The 20,585-nt window shown below is 31.6% G+C and overlaps 1 protein-coding gene across 1 annotated transcript in view; it reads right to left on the reverse strand.

Moving 5' to 3' along the window:
• The window catches only part of LOC139489728 (uncharacterized), a 118,706-nt gene that overhangs the window by 76,513 nt on the left and 21,608 nt on the right, over positions 1-20,585 (reverse strand). The window contains exons 3-23 of the mRNA XM_071276480.1: positions 19,925-20,018; positions 18,985-19,111; positions 18,153-18,295; positions 17,559-17,692; positions 16,809-17,012; positions 12,913-13,121; positions 12,555-12,679; positions 11,711-11,888; positions 11,214-11,347; positions 10,387-10,520; positions 9,845-10,021; positions 8,675-8,907; positions 7,307-7,437; positions 5,286-5,392; positions 3,967-4,149; positions 3,273-3,496; positions 2,873-3,015; positions 2,111-2,235; positions 1,476-1,667; positions 921-1,150; positions 50-213 (exon numbers count right to left, since the gene is read on the reverse strand). Of these exons, the coding sequence (XP_071132581.1) occupies positions 50-213; positions 921-1,150; positions 1,476-1,667; positions 2,111-2,235; positions 2,873-3,015; positions 3,273-3,496; positions 3,967-4,149; positions 5,286-5,392; positions 7,307-7,437; positions 8,675-8,907; positions 9,845-10,021; positions 10,387-10,520; positions 11,214-11,347; positions 11,711-11,888; positions 12,555-12,679; positions 12,913-13,121; positions 16,809-17,012; positions 17,559-17,692; positions 18,153-18,295; positions 18,985-19,111; positions 19,925-20,018 (3,391 nt within the window). The remainder of the gene's footprint in view (positions 1-49; positions 214-920; positions 1,151-1,475; positions 1,668-2,110; positions 2,236-2,872; positions 3,016-3,272; positions 3,497-3,966; positions 4,150-5,285; positions 5,393-7,306; positions 7,438-8,674; positions 8,908-9,844; positions 10,022-10,386; positions 10,521-11,213; positions 11,348-11,710; positions 11,889-12,554; positions 12,680-12,912; positions 13,122-16,808; positions 17,013-17,558; positions 17,693-18,152; positions 18,296-18,984; positions 19,112-19,924; positions 20,019-20,585) is intronic.

A 20,585-nucleotide genomic window follows, 5' to 3' on the forward strand; every position in this document is an offset into this window, starting at 1 on the left:
AAAAGAAATGTTTTTTACCTAATACTTTCCTTCAGACAAGCAAACTTACCATTAAAATACTTGAGTTGAATGACTATAAATTTATAGATATGAAGTTGTTGATAGAGCAAGGACTGCACTATATTGGCCTCCATTGCAGATGCTGTGCTATTTAGATTCATATTGATCAAAGATGTACCTACTGCATTTAATCCATCAAAAATACTCATCAAACTATAAAAAAAAGAACCAAAAAATACAATATTTAGGGAAATATCTTACTGTGGATTCATTATCATTCGTTGGATACCAATTTTCGTGGGTTTTCGTGGGTGCAAGTGAACCATGAAATCAAATGTTCAACGAAAAACATATTTTAAATAGGCTTTGTACACAGAGATTGTTAAAACCACGAAATCAAATATCCACGAATATGCAAGTTTTCAGCAATCCACGGAAATTGGTACCCTCGAAAATAAATGAATCCACAGTACTTGTTAAAAATCAGTTGGCAATTTCTAATTAGCTAGTGAAATATGGCATATCATTTCTTTTATTACTTTTTCTAGTATCTATAAAAAAAACTTTTGTTTCTTGTCAATAGCTTTATATATACTTTTATTCACTTATGAAAATTCTACAAAAATACAAAAAAAAAAAAATTTAATTCAGTAAATTAAGAAACATGACATATTACTAATTTTAATTTTCAATAAACTTACAGGATCAATAAGGCCAAACAAATTCTCATTTGAAAGGAAATGAAGGTACTTTCTATGGGAATACAAAGTCATTACAGTCAGAGTGAAGGAATTGAAGTCACAAAATGAATACCCTATAAAACTTTATCTCAATTAATCGACGAAGAAGATGAGGGTGGTTTTTGACGACCTTGATTATCCAATTAATCAACAGGCTCTATAATATCAAATGCTTCTTACTTTTTGACATCTAAATCTTTGGTCATAGTGAAAACAGATATAAAGTCATTCCAAGTGGTATTAGATTTCTGTAAGTTAAACTGTGTAAATAGCTTGTCCCAGGACATTAAACTATCTACATTGACTGTCATCAGTAATTCAAACATTCTCCCTGTATTCTTCTCAATAGCATTCCAGTCAAGGTCAATATTGGGCACATTATTACCATCTATTAGGAATAAATTAATGATCTGAAAATAAAAACATAGAATATAAATTACAACATAGAAAAAAATTTAAAATGACAATTATTTGGAGAAAAAATTGTCTTAAGACAATATACGTGAGCACTCTAAAATAAAACATAACTTTTTGATTTATCAAATAATTAATCTGGAAGCATATTCAGGATCCCTACCCAAAAATATGAGTGTTCACCTTTAATTGATAGTAAACAAATTATGAAAACTATTACTTAAAGTATTCAAAGTTGAATCTTTTGTTTATCAAATGGTGTTTGGCACAATGATTTACCTTTCTCCATATATGGAAACCCATTTTACCAAATTGATTTACCTTTTGTGTAAAAAGCTGTACATCAACATCTTGGTTTTGGTCAAGCTCAATTAATATTTTTTTCCAGTTCATCTTACAAAGAACATCTTCAAACTTAGCCAGATCTGTATCAGGAGATGATGTGAGCAGATCTGTTATTTTTGTACCCTGACATATCTTTGTCCAATCGCCAGCCATTAATACTTTAAAGAACTGAAATGAACGGCAAATTAATATTACAAATATTGTTTGACTTGACAAGACCACTTTAAAATTGAATTCTAACATCAAAATAAGGAGATGTGGTATGATTGCCAATGAGACAACTATCCACCAAAATTATGGAGTGGATATTAGCAATTAAAGGCAACCATTGTGCTTCAACAATGAGAAAATATTGATTTTATTGATATTGATTTTAATTGATTGGTGTTTGTTGGTAGATGCAAATGAACATGTTGTTAATAAGATTTTGTGAATGTTTCAGATAACAGATACAAATGTGGGGATGGACAAAAAGATTTACAAAAGAGTCAACTGACATGGAATCCATAACTGTTTAACACCCTCTTCAACAAGAAGGCATATCAAAAATCTCCAGTATAAAAATAATTTGCCAAAAATATTAGATAGACAATGCAAAATGAAGTTTATACCTGTGTGACATCAACAGTTGTATTTTTCAAAGCTTCTAGCAGACCAGGAATGGCAGCAGACGACGTTTGTATGAATTCAGCAAATGTGGATGACATATTGGCCAGGAAATTTATATCAACAATTACTGAAATAGGAAAACAATTACATCTAAACAAATTGTTTCTCTGTGTATAAAATTGAATTATAAAATTTATATTCTCGAGAGTTTAGTACTTATTAGGAAATGTACTATAAACCAAGTTATCGACTAATTTTAGAGATTGACTTAATATTTCCTGACTTACACAAATGCAAAAATAAGAGGAATACAAATTGAAACAGAAATGTTAAACTTGGATCTTTCCTTAGGTAAATATGCTATGAAAATAAGAAAATTGCAAGACAAATCGTCCAGAAAGAAATAAAGCAAAAAAAGTAACGTTGAACATTGGTACACCAAAAAGTAAATCAATTCAAAATGCTAAGTAAAGGTGGTACCTTACACTACAGGGAGATAACTCTGTAAAATCAGCTTAACGTTTTAATTACGTTGTGTTGTAAAGGGAATAATAAGCTTCTCAATGACCAAAATTGGTGTTTGTCAAACTACTATATAACCAGTGTAATTTTTCTGACAAAACAGTTGGCTCAAATTTTTTTAAATTTTTACATTTTTGTTAAATGGTCAAAGTAAATACTTTGTCAAAATTATATGAAAATTAAACGAGCCAAATTTATTTTAGTGAAAGTGTTGGGTAACAACTTAAAGCTGGTAAACTTACACTGTGGATTTTCTAACTGTTTATTTACCAATAAAACATAACTATTCCAAAAATCTAAGTAAAATTTCATTGTTCTCCACATGTTGTTGGAAGACATGGTTGTATCTAACTGTTCCATCATAGACAGGCTTAAGGATGTTAAACTATAAATAAAACAAATTCATAATAAAATGCATGTATGACAGCAAATTTCTTGTTTTGTGAGCACTGCTTTGCAAAATATTCATGTAACCTATTGATTACTGATTAACTCTTACAAAGTAAATGCACTCAAATTTAAGAAACCACTTTCAAGTTTGTTACATTTCCTTCTAAAACTTTGGTTTTAGTGAACATAATTTTTTTTTATTATTTTAATTATCATTAATTATAAATAATTGTATTCAGGTTTAAAACTTACGCAGTTATATTTTGTACATTCATTTCCTGGAGGTTATTCTTAACAACATTCATAGTCTCTTGTAAGATAGACATATTCATTGACATTATAGTGACAATGGGATTTCCCTCCATTAGTGGTGTGGGACTGCTGTAAATTGTGACCATCTTATCCACATTTTTCACCATGCCTGTCCAATCGAAGGGAGATGACTCTGTACTGTTGTCCATCATTGCAGACATCATCTAAAATAATAGATATATTTGCTTCATTGAACTTTTCAAGACTAAAGGGAGATAACTCTCTTCTTACATTTGGTTTAATGGTGATGTATTGCATCCATCACACTAAAACTTGGATTAAAATCTTTAAAATATTTGTTTTTGAGATATAAAACTATAATGCCTAACATTTTCCAATTGCATTTGAGGCCCTATGTGATCTTGTACTCACTGTCAGTGCAAAGACTGTGTATTTGATCCCCTACAGGCTTAATCCTTAGAATTGAAAATGGCCATTGCTGCCCCTCCTCAAACTGTGCATAATTTAGGAATAAGCACAAAGACAGCTGGTCGGCTGACAGTTAGAATAATGTATCCTGGTAGGGTGAAAAGTCTTCATGCAGACCTTGAAAACTCATACATCAAAAAAATCAATACACAAGTAGGGCATTAAGACTGCCAGTACACTTCTAAACTTTCCAATCCTAACCTACCTTTTCAATTGCACCAGTCATATCATACATTGCTGTCATTTCAATTATAACTTCTGTCCAGTTTGTAGTACACAGCATGTCATTAATTTCACTAACAGGAACATAGGAAGGCATTGGCATGCTCAACAAAATCTGTTTCTGACAAAAATCTGCCATGTCTTTACTGGAAAAGGCAGCATTCATCTAAAATTATAGCATTCATCATTTTGAGGAGCTCTTCAAATTCGCTTAGTAAATAAAAATATCAGTGATGTATTAAAGACACTTCCTAGGAACTTTTTGCGGGAATTTTGAATTTTTGTGTGTTTTTTGAGGTTGCTTTTTTTCTATAACAAAATACAACTTATCACAAACTAAGGTGTCACTTCATTCTTTTTTGTAAATTAAACTCCATTCTGAATGCAATAGTATACACATATTGACTGGGTGTAAGGGTAATAACAAGTTTGTTGTCCCTGAGATACCAACTATTGCTCGAGGCAAAGCTGAGAGCAATAGTTGGTATGCGAAGGGACAACAAACTTGATATTACCCGCACAACCAGTCATTAGGTGTTTTATTATACTGAACAACAGTCAATAAGTGTTTTTATATACCAAATTAACTAATTTTCTAAAAGTGTACATATATCATCTGAAAGAAAAGAAAAAAATGTCACATAACTTGACATGCACAAGATGAACTAAACGTTTTTTTTTTTATAGTACTTCTTGTATTTGTAAATATTTCATTTATTGCAATCTAGACTTGAAATACTTGTGTTAAATTTTCCATGCATATGATATATTTAAGCTAAAGTACACCAAACGCAAATTCACTTTTAGAATACGAAAAGCGAACCGAATAAGGTACATGTACTATATTTTAGATCTTTAAAACAGGCGCGCGAAGATTTTCTCTCTTTTATAATTGCTTCTTGTAAGTGAAATTACAATCGACACAAACAGATAATACCATTTACAATATTAGAGTTTGACGTTGCCAAGCAAAAAAGTCAATGACATCATTATTGTCCAAGAAAAATAAGCATGAAAAAGTACGGGAAAGATGATTATGAAACTATTAACCGGGGTAATAGTCTTTGAAACTATTGACTGGCAAATAGTCTGTGGAATGAAATACCACAACTATTTCATTTTTTTTTATATAGAAAAAACATAATGAGGTATAATAATGTTTTTTACCGTGTGTTTAAAGTGGGTTTTTTTTTTTAATTCTTTTATTTTTATTTTTGTTTTGTTTTATTACAATCTTGCTTTTTTATTATTTCAGACCACTGGTTATGTTTGTACATGCAGATATAACAATGATTTTCTTACCATATCTGGGTTTTTCATCATATCAAAGACTCCTTGTACAAGTTCAGGAGAATATTGCATGGCATACTTAAGCATCTCATTCATCTTTGACATAGAACTAGAGGCATCTGAAACATTAAAAATAACCTACTTTAGGGAGGGATAAATCATACTTTGTAAAGAATCACTCTGATTCAAACGAAAAATTCTCTGAAACCGATATTATCAAGATGCTTGATTTCTTGATTGACAACATATTTGTAACGTTCAGAGGACGTGTTTTTCAACAGACTGTCGGCATCCCAATGGGAACAAACTGTGCCCCTCTACTTGCCGACTTGTTTCTTTATTATTATGAGGCTGACTTCATGCAGGAACTTCTTAGGAAGAAAGATAAGAAGTTAGCAATATCCTTTAACTCTACTTTCCGCTATATAGATGACGTTCTTTCACTAAACAATTCAAAATTTGGTGACTATGTGGAACGCATCTATCCCATCGAATTGGAGATAAAGGATACTACAGATACAGTTAAGTTGGCTTCATATCTTGACTTACATCTAGAAATTGACAATGAGGGTCGGTTGAAAACAAAACTTTACGACAAAAGAGATGATTTCAGCTTTCCAATTGTGAAATTTCCATTTCTAAGTAGCAACATTCCAGCAGCACCTGCATACGGGGTATATATCTCCCAATTGATACGATATTCCCATGCTTGCGTTTCCTATCATGATTTTCTTGATAGAGGGTTACTGCTCACAAGGAAGCTATTAAACCAAGAGTTCCAAATGGTGAAGTTGAAATCATCCCTTCGTAAATTTTACGGACGCCATCACGAGTTGGTTGACCGTTATGGAATAACCGTTTCACAAATGATATCGGATATGTTCCTTACGTCGTAACTACAATCCCCTTCCCTTTCATGAATGTGACCTACCGAATTAGACTATTTACCGGATTTGTAATCACATAAGCAACACGACGGGTGCCACATGTGGAGCAGGATCTGCTTACCCTTCCGGAGCACCTGAGATCACCCCTAGTTTTTGGTGGGGTTCGTGTTGTTTATTCTTTAGTTTTCTATGTTGTGTCATGTGTACTATTGTTTTTCTGTTTGTCTTTTTCATTTTTAGCCATGGCGTTGTCAGTTTGTTTTAGATTTATGAGTTTGACTGTCCCTTTGGTATCTTTCGTCCCTCTTTTAGAATCATCATGACATTGGAAACCAATTTTCATGGATCTCAGGAATAAAGGTAAACTAAAAATTTAAATATTCCATGAGGTATTTACTACAGTTTTTTTGTGAACAGACTTTGGCAAAACCAAGAAAAGTAAATATCTATGAATATACATGTATCATTTTTCCTCTTTCCATGAAAATTGGTGTACATGAAAATAAATGAATCCACAATATTTCAAGAGTTTTATACTACAGTAATAGGATCATTCAGGGTACTTTGCAATAATAGTGGTCAAGAAAAAAACCTCAATACAGCATTTATGTTTACGGACTGGAAATATAATGGAAATTGAGAATCAAAACATTAAAATAAGTCATTAAAAGAGACGCAGAAAAGCATCTTAAAATTATGGCTATAACAATCCACCTAGCACAAATCCCTGACAAAAGGTGTGTAACGAGCTTGACTACAAAGAAGAATAGCAGTGTCAGTTCTTACCATTCAATTGTTGTGTAACGACTTTGACTACAAATGAAGAATAGCAGTGTCAGTTCTTACAATTCAATTGTTGTGTAACGACCTTGACTACAAATGAAGAATAGCAGTGTCAGTTCTTACCATTCAATTGTTGTGTAACGACCTTGACTACAAATGAAGAATAGCAGTGTCAGTTCTTACCATTCAATTGTTGTGTAACGACCTTGACTACAAATGAAGAAAAGCAGTGTCAGTTCTTACCATTCAATTGTTGTGTAACGACCTTGACTACAAATGAAGAATAGCAGTGTCAGTTCTTACCATTCAATTGTTGTGTAACGACCTTGACTACAAATGAAGAATAGCAGTGTCAGTTCTTACCATTCAATTGTTCCATCTGTTTTACACTTGACTCCATAAATGTGTTGATAGTTCTGATCGTTGGTTCCATTGATTTCCACACCTCTGTTTCTTCTATCAATGGTCCTACTGTTACAATCACTACTGGCCAACTACAAGATATATGTTTTATTGAGTAATAGATACCTTATTCCTTCGGTTCAAACATCTTGCTTTATATACATATTTTTTATGATCATTTGTAATAAAAATTAGAAAGATTTCCGCAGAACCCAGTGCCTACTTTTGCTGTTAGTTGCAAGCTCAACAAAAAGCTAGATGTTGAAAAAATGAATTTAAATGCAATCCCATTCCCAGAGTATTTTTCTTCTAATTTTAATTTCTGACTGGCAAAGTAGAAGGTAACTTTATATATGCACTTTGTCTGTCTGTGCATCATACTTAAATTTACAATCCATTGATTATATATATAGTACATGTATATACTTGAAATCAGAAAGTTTTGCTATATTTTTGTTACTGCTAAAGTTGCAATGGGATGGATTTGACAAAAATAAAAACTTGCAAACTATTTGTAGCTAGCATTTTCTTAAATTCTTATAATTATTTTTTGCATTTTTGTACATAGTTCAACAATCATAATAACAAATTTAAATGCATGCAAAAATTCTGAATTTACAGTAGTCATATATGTATTTATAGATGAAATTGTAGATTAAATTGGGTCCTAGTGTAACCAAAATATGGAAGATTTAATTTGTACTATTTCATTGTCTGCCATAGTTGATTTGTTGCAAAATTTTCAAAAATTCTATATTTCTGCTCTTAATTGAAATAAAGGACAAGGTATGATAAGAGGCGTTTTTGGCCCCCTTCCCAAATAAGTTTATATATACATCATTGATAGCCTTAGTGTAGAAACTATTCAAAACTATGATTAAACAATCGGATTATTTTTCAAATTTTTAGACATGAGCGCCAACGTAGACCACCATGATATTTTATTAGGTGAAAGATACATAAGAGTACAGTTGATGGTTGAAAATTTCAAGATGGTCTACGTTGGGGCTGATGTCAAATTTTGTCTCCGAACATGACGAAATTGTAGATTTTTTACACTTTTCGTCGTTTAGGGCTTTTCAAGGTCTCAGTTTGAACATATTTGAGTACATAACATTTAAAAATAAGGTTCTACATGGACAATCAGATACTGCAATTCATTACACAGGCTTGATGGGTTTCAACTTCAAAGTTTAAAAATTCTGAAAAAAGGGGGGCCAGAAACGGCCCTTATCATACCTTGTCCTTTTAAAACAAATCAAATTTGTTTAGGATCAAGTAACCATTACTTTTATCAATTTAAAATGTACCTGAATTTAGATATCCTACCTTGTTTGACTCATCATACCAGAGACTTTGTCAGACACTTTCTTCCATTCCTCTGTATTTGTATCTATTCCCGTCGCTGATGTAATATCACCAAACCATAATGACATGTTCATAAACATACCAATTTCTGCTGTCAAATTTTCTACTTTTTTATATACATCATCTACGTTTAGTTCTGATGGTACAGTTGTCATTCTCAGTAAATTATCCATTTTCATTAAATGTGTCTCCATCTGGAAAAGGATATTAAATTTCTATTCACATAAGTTTTTTATAAATGGTCCCTTCATATTTTTCCCTATCTAACTTTATCATAATTCAAATCTATAAAATTTCTAAAATAATCAAAATGTGAAATAAGTTGAAATCCAGTTGAAATTACATGGTCTATTATGCTTTTTTTAACTATTGAGGTAGATTTATAAACGACTGAACACATCAAATATGTTTAATTCAAAATTACAATTAAATTTATGTTCTTTCAAAAGTTGAAGTTTGGTACCATTTGTGTGTAAAATACGTCTTCAATGAGTAATGAAACATAACTTTTATCTATTTTACTCTTTTGTCTAAAATATCATTAATTTTGTTTGCCTCCAAAACATATATCACCAGACCAGCCCAGTAGCCAACACTTCGGTGTTGACATGAATATCAATAATGTGGTCATTTTTATAAATTTCCTGCTTACAAAACTTTGAATTTTTTGAAAAACTAAGGATTTTCTTATCCCAGGCATAGATTACCTTAGCCATATTTGGCACAACCTTTTGGAATTTTGAGTCGTCAATGCTCTTCAACTTTGTTCTTGTTTGGCTTTATAAATATTTTGATATGAGTTTCACTGATGAGTCTTAAGTAGATGAAATGCGCATCTGGTGTACTAAATTATAATCCTGGTACCTTTGATAACTATATACTGTACATGTTGATTCATTATCATTTATATGATACCAATTTTTATGGATTTCTTGTAAATAGTTATAGAACACAATTTTTTTTTAATCAGTACAAATCTAAAGGCTTGCATATATATTTTGGCAAAACCATGAAATGGAATCTCTAAGAAAATAAAATTGAGCATCAATCCATGAAAATAAATAATTCCACAGCATTAAAGTTTCAAACAAACCATAATGGTTTTTAAGACTTATCTCTATCATCAAGTACCTGTTTTTGGAATGTTTGTGTATTGAATGCTACCACCATTTGACTGATTGCTGTACTAATATCTTCAATACACAGTACACTATCTAACATGGATCTTGTTGTTTCATTAATGTCCTTCACATTCTTCATAACATCATGGCATACTGGTACATAACTGTTAGTACTGTTATAAAGTGTCTGAAAATATGAAATGTTTCTCTTTTTTTTTATAGTATAATCTAACTCATAAATGTCAACCTCATATACTTTAAATTTAGTTATCATCTTCATTTTATAAAAGAAAATCTAAAAAAATTAAAATATACCTGTCTTGATTTGTTACGCAACAATTTCTATTCCTCTTTTTCTCATATCTATATCTTTTTGCCCATTTTTCTCTATTCATTTCAATATATTTTTTTACCATTATCTTTAATACTTAATATTTTTCTCATATTTCTCAGTCATTTTTTTTGTTTGGCTTCCTATTCTTTATCTGTTATGCCCATTATTCCCCACTCTGTGTCCCCAATCAAGGCCCTCATGTTTGAGATATAACTCACCATAACATTGTCTATTTGTAACATTCTGTACATGACTTCCATTGTTACATTTGGTCCATAGCTGGTCAGTTTCTCCATAGCATTAATAACAGCTGAATCCCCTTTCATCATATCAGTTATAAATCTGTTGGAACCTATAAATATATGTAAACAAATATTGTAAATTCAGAAATTATTGCAATGTTTTTATTTATAAGGTGAATAGTATGAGTGGGTGAGTAATGCAATAATAATAAGAACTCTCATTCTGATATCTGATATATATATCTGTATGCAAATTTTCCTGAAATCTCAACTATCAATCTGGCATTTCTGTCCAATCTTCTAACATGGCAAAAATAAATACATGCATATGACATGCATTTTCACTGAAAAAGTACACATTTTTGTTAAGGTGCCAGCTGATGCCTGCTTCCAATTGTGAAATATTTCTCGCTGTGTTGAAGACCCATTGATAGCCTTTGGCTGTTTTCAGCTCTGGTCAGGCTGTTATTGTTATCTCTTTAACATATTCATCATTTCCTTTCTCAATTTTATACAATAATTTCTGAATTTACACTTTTAATTTCAAATAAATGAGCACATGGTGCTAGTTAAAACAAATTTTAAAGCACACCAAAACTCCCACAACTCATTGCTCATGGCTTCTGAAACCATCCATGCAATCAAGCACTCAGACATTCGTTGGCAAATTTACTCAAAAGTTACTTTCAATACTTAGACCATCCAGAGATTCTGGCATACTTAAACATATAAATTTTATTTTAAGTCACCATTAAAAATGCATTTTAAAATTTGATTTGTTGAATTACCAAGTGGATTGTTACCTTTTAAATACTCCATTGTTAACATAGCCATATCAACAAGAGTATCAGTTATTCCTAACATCGACTGCATTGTTGACTCTCCTATCATGGCTGTTAATATCTGTTGTAAAGATGTCAGTGAAGATGTTGTTGTCCTAATGAAAACAAACAAACAAAAAATTATTTAGGTAAATATATTAGTAGTTGTAATGTATAAAGAACCTCAGTCAGGGAAAATCAGTATATTTTTGGCAAAAAATCAAGAAAGATGTTGAACATTGTCCTATTAAATAAAAAAATCATTTAGGAAAAGATGAATCCATTCAAAATTGACTCAATTATTATTGGTTTATATTTTTGGCAAGAAAAAATAAAAGTGACCAATATTAGACTTTTGAACTAAAGGTATTTAAAATATGGGTTAAAGCCTTGTTGACCACTTGCATCTTGAATTTAAAATAAAAGGGTTGGAATATTCTAAATATCTGAACTGTAAATCGTTGAAAATTCATACTTACAACTGAGATAGAGCTGTCATATCACCTGAGATTAATGCCATTGTCAGATTGGTTAAATCTGGTATGGACTGTATACTCATAAGCTGTGTTAGCAGTGTTGTATCTGTATCATTAGAGTTAAGGCTATCTAACAGACCCATACCATTACTGAATAATGCTGTCCAATTGGCATCTGTACCTAAAATAAAGAGTTACACACCAAAATGAACCAACGCCTAGTTAATCTGCAGTATGGTGGAGTCACAGTGAAGTGAATACCTCAGGTATGCAGGGTCCTTATGATAAAGCAAATAAAATTTAGAAAGTCTTATAACAACAACAGTCCCTAAAGTGTTGTTGTTATAAGATTAAAATAAAAAGGTTTCAAGTCTTCATTTTTTTATTCTGGCTAGAGTCCAAACAAGATGTAGTGCAAGTTACTGTTCACAAGTTCATACCCTTGCTCTTGAATATTCTAAAATATATGGAGGCAGACAACTAAGAGTAAACATTGCTCTTTGTTGTAGGCCGTAGGGCGACATATAGCTGTTACATGTAATTTCTGTGCCATTTGTTCTTTTGTGAAGAGTTGTCTCATTGGCAATCATCTTCTTTCATATAAGCACACATTTAACTTACATGTATCAATATTGAACTTGGTACTAATTATCAAAACACTACAAAAAGATTATGGCAAACAATTTGAAAACTCAGATTTTAATTTCTTTCCCATTTTTTTAGGTTTATTATAAAGTATGATGAATATGACAATTTTTAACATAAGCATATGCAAGTTATAAATATGAAAGACAACATTTTTCCTGTGTATGGACCACACTAATACCTAAAAATAACAATGCCATACCTGCCCCAACAGAATCTGTTATCTGCTTAAATTGTTGGAACATGGCCACAGTTTGATTCCATCCTGTCAGGTCTGAACTGTACCTCTTTACAAGTGGTTCCACCCAAGACAGCAAATCATCAAAACTAAAAATTAAGGGTTAAATAAGTTAACAAAGTAAAAAAAAAATTGAAAAAGTTATGAGTTAGTTAGGAAGAAATGTGATATCGTAACTCATATTATTGATAACTTCAAATGAAGCTTTAAATCCATCTTTTTGCTAAACTTTCCTAGACAAGGAAAATCCTAAATGCCTTAACGCTGAATGATAAGATATCTTTTTTCAACCAAATAAGCTTTAAAATCAGTAAATAATTACCTCCTTGTGTCGAGTTTTCCCATCTTGGTCAATGTATCAAGGTACATTGGGATGTTTTTTAACATGTCCTTCATATTTTGTATGTCTGACATTGAGCCAAAAAAAGAACTTAAACTTGATGTCCCAGACAACAAATCAATCATTGTAGCTATGTCATCTATTGCATCGGCCAACTCATAGTCCATGGATAATGCTGTGAAAGACTTTGCCTGTTGAAGAAGATTAATAATTTAATCATCTAACATGAACCAGCCAGTTTTATTGTCTTGATTTAATGAACAATGTTTATAACAGAGGCATATGTTCACTACAAGGTAAACGGACAGAAAGTCACAGGACAAAAAGTCACAGGACAAAAAGTCACAGGACATAAAGTCACAAATTTGATAGGACAAAAAGTCACAGGACAAAAAGTCACAAATAGTTTGTTGACAATTATTTGAATATATAAGAGAAATATCTTGAAATCTTTACTTTTTAATACAAATATTCATATTAAAGTGTAGGAAATGTGTCATTATACTTGTAAAAAAGAAGATTTATTTAATTTTAATCATGCAAATGGTATATTTCTTGGCACCATGAAGCCATTTAAGTGCAAAGCCACGTTGAAATTTTGTTTTTTTAACAATTATTTGATCATCTTTGATATTTTTTGGTAAATTTTGTTTACAATGTTGGTTTATATACAATAGTTCAAGAAAAATGCATAAATATTTTTGTAGAAATAAGTGGTTTTTATTCAAAGAAAATATTCAGAAAAAATGTATTGTGACTTTTTGTCCTGTGACTTTTTGTCCGTGACTTTTTGTCCGTGACTTTTTGTCCTGTGACTTTTTGTCCGTGACTTTTTGTCTGTGACTTTTTGTCCTGTGACTTTCTGTCCTACATTCAATATACATGAAACAATAATTTTTTTTGTTAAAACAAAACAGAAAAAGCTAATTACATGAATATATTTAAAAGTTCAACTTTGATCATGTTGACTGAGGGATCTGCAACTTAAATCTGTTAATTTAACAAATAGTATCAGCTAAGAATGAATACAAATATATTTCTTGAATTAGGCTAAAAATGAAATCAAAATTGTTTAAGGTTGCCTACCTACTCCAAAATAAAATTGGCACTGGCTACGGTTACATGGAAATGTAACAATAATAAAAATATTATTGTTACATTGGAGACTAATTGCCGGAACGCAAAGTTGGGTGAGGAACCGATTAATTACAAATGTAACAATAATTACTGAGGCTACGGTTACATTATGTTATTGTTACATGAAAAACAGCAATGTACGCTGGATTTGTAGAAATTTTTTATTTACAATGACAATTTCTACAAATCCAGTGTTGTTTTAAAGTCCGACACATTTTTGATGAACGAAATTACGTCCTCTACAGATACGTGTACATACAGAATTTCTTAGTATTTAAGTTACAGTTAGCAAACTTTGCTATTGATTAACAATTTGCGTCAAGTTATAAAGCTGTATGAAATGTATGTCTTGATATTGTTTCAGTTTCGTTTAAAACGCATCCCAAGTTTTTATTTTTTTCACCATAAACAAAATTGTTCCAAAGTATAATGACAGTAATAAGAGTAGGTGTGCAGTTAAATACTTTAAAAAAGTGAAACCATTGAACTATATTTTTCGCCTTTGACAGTCACACTCCTATAATCTTGAGTAGTATCTTTAAGAACACCAAAACCATTAATACGTAGTAAAACTATTCAAGTTGTACACCATTTGTTGAATAATAATATTTTATTATTTATCAGTATTTAAAAAATTACAAGTATTGTTTAGTACATATGAAAGAATGAAGCAATACAACTATAGAAGATTTAAGTTTAATCAATCTAGCGTACATTGCTGTTTTTCATGTAACAATAACATAATGTAACCGTAGCCTCAGTAATTATTGTTACATTTGTAATTAATCGGTTCCTCACCCAACTTTGCATTCCGGCATTTAGTCTCCACTGTAACAATAATATTTTTATTATTGTTACATTTCCATGTAACCGTAGCCAGTGCCAATAAAATTTGACATCATTTAAGGTTCATGTGGACCCTATGGCTAAAATGGCCGTATTTTCACCTCAAAATTTACTCTGAGTACAGGCAAACCTGTGTATCTGGAAAAGTTTTAAGGCATAGCATGCCCTAGATAAATAGAACTCAAATGCATTGTATGATTTAGAAAATTCATAACTTAACTGGATTTTGCCGTACACTTTTTTTCGTTCCTGCACAAGATGATAAAATTAACAAACAGTTGAGTTAACCTTGATATGGTCCACTCAGGTACACAGTTTAAATAACCAATTATTGTCAGGTATCTATTGTCCATCTCATGTCCATGTCAAGCAATACAGCTCACTTCAATTATTACCTGTGGGGAAGTTCTCAAACCTGTTTCCCAACTTAGTTTATTTTGGCACCTTCTGGAGGAATGAAAAAAAGTGCACGGCAAAATCCTGGTAAGTTTTCTTAAACATAAAACATATTTGAAATTTATTCATCTAGGGCATGCTATGCCTGAATTGTTTTACAGATGCGCAGGTTTGTCTGTACTCAGAGTAAATTTTGAGATGAAAATACTGCCATTTTTAGCCATAGGGTCCACATGAAACTTAAAAAAAAAAAAAGTTAATTTTGTTTCTTGCTCTGTCTTCTTGTTTAAAACATACATGTACACCTGTAACTAATTTTGTTGGTTAAAAAAATGCCGACCTAGCTACCCAACAATACAAGGCATAGGTACAATTAGTCCAAATAATTATGATGTCTGGCAAGGCTATTTTAATATTTTTTTCTGGGACGCAATAGCCTTGCCAGACGTCATAATTATTTGGACTAGAGAAAGAGAAGTTTGATATTTGCCTGTCATATATGTTTGTGTTTATAATGAAGGAATTATCTAATAAATATAAACCAAGTACTTTGCACGTGTAGTTTAAAAAGTGGGACATCTTCAAATTAAATGTTCAAATGTTTACAAACATAAAAATGGCGGGAAATTAAGATCTAGTTAAATTAATGAGATAGAGAAACGATCTCGCGCCAAAAAAGTAAAAAAAACCAAAACAAAGTTTTGAAGCAATTGATAAATAGTATGCTAATGATATAATATAATATAACAATGTTTTAACAAAACTACAAAACTTGAGTCGATATAAACCTATGAACAGAAATATGTCTGTACCGTTTTTATAAGGGTCTGGATATCATAAGGGGTACTATTTCTTTCTTCTTTTAATTTTAAATACTGATATTTTAGACCAGTTTACTCCGAACTTTATTTAATACTTTGCCCATTGTACACTGTTCTTAAATTTTGAGAATCACATTATATAGTCTCTATTCTTTATTCTTTTGTGTTTCTGCACTTGTTGTTCATGTAATAAAACTTTTCATTCATGATAACACGTACGTGGTCCCACATTAAAGTGCACAGGTGAATTAAATAAAACAATAATACAATTCGTGTTTTCATGATCATTGCTAAAAAAATGTAATAATAAGTATTGAATGCTTCTTTTTTTAACTTCATAGGGTTGTAAAGGCGTTGACTGTGCGCACATTTTTAGTATGAAGTGCTTCCGCGCTTCATACAAAATGTACTTCGGTCAACGCTTTTACACCCCAATGAAGTTACAAAAAGAAGCATTCAATTCTTAAGTATATATTCTCTTTTCTGTTAACCCCATCCAGCCCTCTTATGATCTCTTATGTGTTTTCCCAGGTTCACATTTTTTGATTTATTTATTCTTAAATTGAAAATGATGAAATATATTTTGAAAAAAATATTAAGAGCGTGACATATCTTAAGAAATATTCAGTAAATATTAACTGGCAGACTAACTTCAAACACACCGAAGCAATGGCTTACCACTCTGAATATAGCAGCAACATCTAACTGTTGTAAAATCATGTCTGTAATTCCAGAAATTGCATCATCAGGTATCTCACAAAGTTCTCTGGAAACCATTGTCATATTTACGTTCTTTTGAAAGAACATGTAACTGGCAAGTTTAGTTTGGTCACATACAATTCCTTTGAAGTCTATGTACCCTGTTGTGATGGCATTAAATAACTGTTGAAAAAGAAACGAATCTGCAAATAACTTTTTTAAATTATAGGAACATACCTTAAGATGTGTAATGACATTCATGGATGTCTGTAACACATCAATAATAATAATTCCCCAATAAATTGTTTTCCTTGCGTTATCAGCAATATTTGAATTGGAATTTCACTGATATTAAGGTGTTGGGATCCCATTTATTCATTGAAGATTTATCAACATTCACAATTCATAAGATCAAAATGTTATTCATCTTACCGTGACACTGCTGTTGAACATTTTACACTGAATAATACAAATCTTGAGACCTCACGTATATGTCATCCATTCGAGTCGGTTTAGAAGAGGCATGGTTTTGTGTGTGACTAGACTACTGGTTTTAGCTTTTCGTTTTTTTTCTTCACAAGTTTCTAAAGTTACCAATTTGTAAATTGGTCGTTATCCCATTCCCGTAATACACATATATTCTCGTTCATTTACAAGTAGATTCTTCATATCATATGTAAACATGTATTTTTTGCGCAAATTTTACCGAAATACACTTAGTTTATATACCTCAATCACATTAACAGTTGAATTAAGAAACGCATCTGCTACAACAGGACTCATAACTTTCATTTCGTCTACTAAGATTGTCTTTATTTTTCCAGGATCTTTGAAAAAACTTTTTACCATTAAGGTATCATTACCTAAAATGACAATGTGGATGAACATGTTAAGATAGTAGTTGAAATAATATTTTGAGGACAGTTTTTCTTTCTATTTCAGGCATTATAACTGGAGAAAAAGAATTAGCTATGCAAATATATAGCTATAGCTGGTATTATATTCGTAAAACTGTTGTTTAAATAGTGAACTATTTGTTTTCAGATTAGAGGCAGACAGAACGGTATTTTGGGGATACACATCTATAGTTTCCCATTCGTTTCTTATTCTAAGCTTTTGACTTTGCCATTTGATAAAGGACTTTCAATTTTGAATTTTCATTGAAGTTTTTGTTATCTTACTTTTTCCAACTAACTTATTTAAAAATACTAAGGAGTTTTTTCTAATCTGTCCGGTTTTTTTTCCATTATTTTTCACTTCATGTCATTAATGTACAAAGACAATTATTCTATAATAGGAGAATCCGAAATAATGAAAAACTACCGATGAATGATGTAAGGCTTCCGTTTGTGGAAGGATTAACAAGTACATCTGCAAGCTCCACAGCTGTTTCTATCGAATCTAAAGCATCAAGTGTCGACTCTTTAACTATGTATGGCTCTACATCAGAGACTAAAGCTGATAATCTAAAACAAAGAAGCAATTGAGATTGAGAGGCAAGGAAAAGACTAAGCTTATATTTTAAATTTCATCAACAAGTTTAAAAACAAAACAATAACTAATATATAGTTTCACATATTGAAAATTAAAATTGGAGATCGATATTTAAATTAACAGAATATTATTCTTTTTCAGAGATCAAATATCTCAGATAAAATGTATCTAACTAAAAGTTGCTTTTCTCCAGACATCTACCTGCAAATTATGTCATCAAGATTCATCAATTTTCCATCTTCATTTACTTAGAACTAACAGGTTTAATCCCGCCACATTATTTATGTATGTGCCTGTCCCAAGCCAGGAGCCTGTAATCCAGTGGTTGTCGTTTGTTAATGTGTTACATATTTGTTTTTCCTTAGTTTTTTTTACATAAATAAGGCCGTTAGTTTTCTCGTTTGAATTGTTTTACATTGTCTTATCGGGGCCTTTTATAGCTGACTATGCGGCATGGGCTTTGCTCATTGTTGAAGGCCGTACGGTGATCTATAGTTGTTTTAAAATGTCTGTGTCATTTTGGTCTTTTGTGGATAGTTGTCTCATTGGCAATCATACTACATCTTCTTTTTTATATTAATACGAAATTGCTAAGTGCTGTTTTACCTATCCAATATTTGGTCAAGATAATATTGCATATAAGATACCTATCTTAACTTACTTTGAAGCTTGCGCTAGTCTGTCCTCGATTTTCTGTCTGTCTTCACATTTATTATCTATATTGCATATTGAAGATTGCAGGAATGGCACCAAACCTGCACTGGGCATAGCATGAGGTGCATATGAACCTAAAATTGTAAATTATTTTCTTTATTTTTATTGTTTTGTTTAAGTACAATGCGTAAAACAACGCAGGAAACGTTTGATTTGTAAAACAATTATTTTTTAATCTAAATGGTATAATTCAACTAACTTTTAGTGGGACAATCTATAGTTATGAGTCCCTTTTCTACATCCAAAATCGTTTAATAATTTGTTATCTCCTCATCATATATGTAGACAAAAGAAGGTGCTTATACACAGTAGACAGAACTATAGCTATATTGACACTATCTCTTGAAAACACCATAAGAGTTGTATTTAAGAATTGAAAGCTTCCTTTTGTAACTTCATTGGGGTGTAAAAGCGTTGACCGAAGTACATTTTGTATGAAACGCGGAAGCGCTTCATACTAAAAATGTGCGCACGGTCAACGCTTTTACAACGGCCTATGAAGTTACAAAAAGAAGCATTCAATACTTATAATTACATTCTTTTTAGCAATGATCATGAAAACACGAATTTTATTATTTTTTTATTTAATTCCCCTGTGCACTTTATTGTGGGACCACGTGTTATCATGAATGAAAAGTTTTATTGAGCAATGCAATTGCTTACGGAATAACACGTGATGTGCAGTTAGCCAATCAGCATAAAGTATCAAAATGAAACATACATCTAATGTAATTATTGAACTTTAACGTAAAGTGATAAATTGACACTATCTCTTTGAAGTATCTTTCCTCTATTGCTAACTTAATGTACTAATAGGAGTCCATTACGAGCAGACACTAGACGTCTGTAACTAATAACTGTATACTAGTATACAGCATTGTACTTACACGTTGGTTTGTCCTCTGGTGGTACAGCTGTTCTGATTAAAGCCACGATTACAAAGATGAAAATTGGCCATACTATTTCTAACAGTAAAATATGCTAAAATAATAAGTAAAAGTTTCATGATCAATCTGCATAACAAAAATTCTATGTAAAGAGGAAAACATATACGCTTCATATAACTACGAATTGTTCTGTATAAACTATTAAGCCGTTGTATGTATTCTTGAAATAAATAATTTACGACTTTTGGAAATCTCAGAAGATCGTTTCCATTTAAAACTAGTAAAAAGTCCTGAAAGGTCAGATAAAACCATTAGCAAAACAACAGAAGGGGAAACCCACCCACAAAGACACTACATGTACATACAAACCAAAAGATAGAGCAACAATAAACAAAACAAAAATAAAGGATTGAACCCATGTACATCGGACTACTACAACAAAGGTTCCTGGTTCGATTCTCGTCTGGGATGAAAATTTCAGGGACTTAATTTTCGGCTCTCCCTTGACACCATTTGCGAGTATGGTCTTGAGGAAACGATGATAGTCCGTCGGAAGGGGACGATATTTACAGTGGCGGATCCAGAACTTTTCCTAAGGGGGGGGGGGGGGGGGGGGCGCTGACTGACCTAAGAGGGGGCCCGCTCCAGTCATGCTTCAATG

The sequence above is a fragment of the Mytilus edulis genome, chromosome 9 (assembly GCF_963676685.1).
Source record: "Mytilus edulis chromosome 9, xbMytEdul2.2, whole genome shotgun sequence".
Classification (NCBI taxonomy): Eukaryota; Metazoa; Mollusca; class Bivalvia; order Mytilida; family Mytilidae; genus Mytilus; species Mytilus edulis.